General features: G+C 34.2%; 1 protein-coding gene across 1 annotated transcript in view; it reads left to right on the top strand.

Moving 5' to 3' along the window:
• COMMD2 (COMM domain containing 2) overlaps positions 1–4189 on the top strand; it is a 13159-nt gene extending 8970 nt beyond the window's left edge. The window contains exon 5 of the mRNA XM_006776038.2: positions 3753–4189. Coding sequence (XP_006776101.1) covers positions 3753–3950 — 198 coding nt within the window. The 3' untranslated portion in view covers positions 3951–4189. The remainder of the gene's footprint in view (positions 1–3752) is intronic.
• Positions 4190–5392: the final 1203 nt, after the last annotated feature.

The raw sequence follows: 5392 nt of genomic DNA, 5'->3' as shown, positions 1-5392 counted from the left end.
TGCTCTTTTTTTGGCATGAATTTCAACATTTTTAAGTGTAGAAATATCTATGATGTTAACACTTTCAGAAAATTTGACATATGAAGTTTTGAAGCTTGTTGTCAATACAACAAAATAGCATACATATTAAATTGCATGTATATCAACATATGTATAACTCCATCTATTGAAAAAAATCTGCATTTTTAACTGGTACACCTTATACTTTAGTTTGATGAGTACTTGAATAGATATTAACACAAGATATGGCATGAACCAAATATAGACTCCATGAGGGCAGGTACTATATCTTGTTAACAGCTGTGTCCCCAGCACAATGCCTGGCACATAACAGGAATTCACTGCTAAATATAAAACGGTTGGGAGGGTGGCTAGTGGTGGTAAGCACCTTCTTAAAGAAATGATTTATCAAATAATTCTTGTATACCTATCATGGGGTGTGGATACAGCAAGGGACAAGGTACAGGTTAAGCAACAAGTCCTGCAGAGCTCATGGGGAGGAGTAGATCATTCGTTAAACCTTTATGTTTAGGTCCTTTCATAATAACTAGGTGGAGAAGTAGGGATGGTTATGTTCATGAGGTTCAGGGGTAATTTATCTTATACATTTTTACCTCTATTATGTAGTGATGATGTCTTCTGAATCTTGGGGTCCAGTAGCCCTTAGAATTTTTTTGTTGTTTTGCTTTGTTGATTTTGAATTTTTCATTATAAAGACATCTTAAAAATTAGAAGGATAAGCAATTGAATTTTCTAAAGTTAAACTCGAGAGCTCATTTATCTAGTGAAATTAGTTTGAATAGCTGGGTTACTATAAGAATTAATACAGTTTAAAGTTGAGGGGGATACTGAATGAATACTGCCTCATGGTGAAATGCATTTAAGTGCTAAAACTACTTAGAGAACTAATTGATTCTGTGTGCATATTAGTTGAAATTATTACAAGGGATTTTAACTGGAGTGGATTTTTCTGCTATGGGAGGAAGACTTATCAAATGAAAACCAGCTAAAAGGCTAAGAAACTAGTAACAATATAGAACTTTTCATTTTTGAGTAACTGATTTGTCTCATAGAGATTGGTAGTGAACCCTCTAATTATTGTGCAGTTGCTTATGGGAAATAAATTAATCATAGTTGAGTTTCTAAAAAAAAGCCACTTCCTATACTTCATAAATTACAAACATAAATAATGCCTTTATTAGTAGCACCAGTAAATTGAATGCATCTGACATTGGTGAAGGAGGATGTTACCTTTAAGGCTACAATATTTAAAATTGCTATTGTTATTTTTACAGGGAGAAGGACAGAATTCCATCCCCATTAAAAATAAGTTCATATCACGAACTTTGTGGGATACTATTCTTTATCCTGCGGTAGTAGTATTGAGTGTAATTCAGTTTTCTTTCTGAGAAAAAATTAGGTGTAATTTTATCTTACTAGGTGTTTGTTAGGTATATTATATAATCTTTATCTAGAAATTTTTAAAATAATGGTACACATAAGTATCTTATAAGTACATTTAGATATCATGTTGCCCTAACCAGTTTGACTCAGTGGATAGAGCGTCGGCCTGAGGCCTGAAGGGTCCCAGGTTTGATTCCGGTCAGGGACACATGTCCAAGTTGTGGGCTCAATCCAGGATGGGCATGCAGGAGGCAGCCAATCAATGATTCTCTCTCATCATTGATATTTCTGTCTCTCTCTCCCTCACCCTTTCTCTCTGAAATCAATAAAAATTTATTTTTTAAAAATAGACTGATGTTATTTAAAAGTGGGAGGATAGATTGAGTGACCTTAAGTCTTTCAACAAAAAATTCCTGACTTGCCCTAACTGGTTTGGCTCAGTGGATAGAGCGTTGGCCTGTGGACTGAAGGGCCCCGGGTTCGATTCCGGTCAAGGGCATGTACCTTGGTTGTGGGCACATCCCCAGTAGGGAGTGTGCAGGAGGCGGCTGATCGATGTTTCTAACTCTCTGTCCCTCTCCCCTCCTCTCTGTAAAATCAATAAAATATATAATTTTTAAAAAATTCCTGACTTAATTACACCTAAATACATTTGGTCCCTATCTGTCAGTGCAGATATAGAGGGAAAAGAAGTATAAATAATGCATAACTGAATGAATAAGTAGTATTTCCAGTAATATTTATTCTTCTGTACTAGAGAAATGACCTTACAGAGATAATTTGCCTTACAGATACATATTTTATGTTTGGAGACTAACTCACCCAAAGGAATTAATCTATTGTTTCCAAATTATTTTGAGACATTAAATTTCAGCTTTGGATTAGTATCTTGGTTTTTTGTGTGTGTGTTGTTTTTTTTTTTTTTTTTATGTACAAATGATCCAGAATTAATTGGAAGAAGTTATTAGTCAGAATATTCTGTTGTGGTATTAAGTTAATCCTGAAATCTTAGATTTAGATTTGTCATTCACTTGGAAATCTCTTCAGTTTGGCTTCTTGTCCTTTTGACATTACTCCAGTAGTTTTAGATAACAATCTTGCTTTCTTGTATAACAAGATGTTTCAGGTTCATCTTGTACAATTCCTGTCCCAGACTTCAATCGAATCAGCTATTCAAGGAGGTCCTGGTTCCTTTTAATGGAAAATCGCCTGTAGAGAGCACATTCTGGTGTTGGGTTAAATGCCATAATTTCCAAGTTGGTCATTGTTTCTAGTAGTTTTTTATCTTTTAATAATATATCACTAGTACTTTTTTTTTAAATCCTCATCTGAGGGTACGTTTTTATTGATTTTAGAGAGAAAGAGGAAGGGAGAAAGAGGGAAACATTGATGTAAGAGAGAAACATCGATTGGTTGCCTCCTATACACACCCTGACCAGGAATCAAAACTGCAACCTTTTGGTGTATGGGATAATGTGCCAACCTACCGAGCCACCTATTCTAGGACAATAGTGCTTATTTTTAAAATTTTGGACTAGATCATACAAACAAAAGATTATAGATACTCAGTTTAAAGAAGAATAAAAACAAGTATCCATTGTCAAGCTGAAGAACTAGAACAAAACCAGTACCTTTGAATCTCCCTCCTGTAATAAGAACCCCTCCCAGCACCCTGGAGGTAACCACCATCCTAAATTTTCTGTTCATTTTTGTTTATAGTTTTTTACTCACTTGCAGTGGATGAGAGTTTCCATTCCCATCACCTGCAGTGCTCCATATGGAAAGCTTTTTAATCATGCTAGTGAAACGTATCTTATGGTCTTATTGACCATTTTCTTGATTCTAATAAAGTTGAGCATACTTGCCTGTTTATCTATTTGTGTTACTACTTTTGTTACGTGCTTATTTCGTCTTCTGTACGTTCTTCTGTTGGTTTTATGTTTTATTCCTTATAAATCAGAGCAGTTATTCATGCATTCTGGATACTAATCTTTTTTTGCTTGTATGTGTTACAAAATACTCTCAGTTTGTGGCTTGTTTTTCCACCATCTTTATGTGTCCTTTGAAGAAAATTTAATAATTTTAAAATAGTTAAATTTGTCACTTTTTTCTTTATGGTTTGTGCCTTTTATATCATATTTAAGAAATTTTTCCACACTGTAAGGTTGCATATATATTCTGATTTTTTTCCCCCCCAAAAAAGTTTTAAAGTTTACTTTTCATTTTGAAGTCTATACTTTATCGGAAGTTTTATTTTTATACATGGTATAAGGAATTATAAATGTTATGTATTAAGTGTATTTTATGTACTAAATTGTTATTATGCTCTTATTCCATTTAAAATCAAGCTTGCAAGCAGAAGCCTCAGGCAACAGATAAAACTATCAGTGACTATAAAATTACACCTTAATCAGAATGGAGATCGCAACACCAAAGTTCTGCAGACAGATCCAGCTACCCTGATGCACTTGGTTCAGCAACTGGAACAAGCATTGGAGGAAATGAAAACAAACCACTGTAGGAGAGTTGTGCGCAGTATCAAGTAGTCCCGGTTTTAAGTTTTATTTCCTTTTAATTGCTTGTGAATTAATGATGGACAGCAATTACTTTTAAAAACTATTTTTTTTAGTTAATTGATAGTGATAACTACATATAGATTCTATGAAAGTTTTTTTTTCCTATGACAAGATCTGAAGTCATGTTCAAAAGCTGACATAAGTTTCTTTCCTGGTGCTAAATGTGGTCAGCTTCTTGACAAATTAGGATGTATTTTCTTTTTTAAATAGCAAAAAAATAGTTAAAAATAAATATGAATTTTTTTAAATGCTCTATAGCTTAGGCAGTTCATGCATTTTTCTTTGCATATTGCTTAAGTTTGAATTGTCATGGCTAATTAGCTTAAGTATTTAGTAATCAAATTTGTGCAATTATATATATTACATTTTATCAAGGACTGCTTTTTGCCTGAGTACCCAAAGTGTCTAAGATACATGTTGTCATTTACATTTATAAACAATGCTTGCAGGAGTAATATAATTGATTTTTAATTATCTGGCTAAAAATTACAGTCACTTTTTATATTTTTGTTTAAATAAAATATAAAGAAGGCAAAGGAAGACCATGTTTACTACATTCCAGGCTTTCTTCCTTACAAACTTGATTTTTGTTTTGTTTTCTTTATTAGTAGGTATCCATAAATTGTGTGGCCTGTAAAACTGATGCCGGTGTGTCAGGTCAACTTGATAGAGTACAGGGATACAGGGAGACTTAAGGGAAAAAAGAGACTTACAGAGAAATATCACATGGAAATGGGATTCAGTCTTAAATATACTAGGGCCTTATTCTGAAAGTCTCTTCACCGTGGAACAACCCAGAGGGGCCTAAGAACCATGAGACTCTAAGCTGCACTCTAGGTTCTATCAACACTTTGCTGCCTGAGAATGAGAGATTTTTAGGTCAGAGTGACATCATGTTTCTTTCTCTCATGAGAGAGCCTATCAGGAAATAGACAATTGAAAAAAGCACAGTTGAAATTGCCACCCATCAGCCCTTGCAGGCATGTGGGTTAGCCCTTTCCCAGAGGTATATTTCTGCAGTTATGAAATAGATTAGATACTAGCAAACCATAATCAAATAATTTTTAATTATAATGATAACATGATTAATGAAGATTTCATATTAACAACCTCACAATTGGAAACTACATGAAATAGTAGCATATGTCATTGGGTTTTAGAGCAACATGTCTACCAAGCTTAGATGATATAAATAGCTCTGTGATGCGGCTTCTTTGTCCATATTTGGTGGGAGATAAGCAGGACTGACCGCAGCCAAGATTGAAAAAACAGCCCTGTGTCCCCTCAAGCCAACTTTTCTTCCACCTCATATCCACTGTTCTTAACTCCAATCAAAACAAGAAAGCATGTGTGACTCTCTTTCATTTGTATCAAACTTTCCTGGCCTCCTCTCTCTATTTTCCATTATTCTT

Source organism: Myotis davidii, unplaced genomic scaffold, assembly GCF_000327345.1.
Source record: "Myotis davidii unplaced genomic scaffold, ASM32734v1 scaffold2069, whole genome shotgun sequence".
Taxonomy (NCBI): Eukaryota; Metazoa; Chordata; class Mammalia; order Chiroptera; family Vespertilionidae; genus Myotis; species Myotis davidii.
This window is presented reverse-complemented; position numbering and strand designations above follow the sequence as displayed.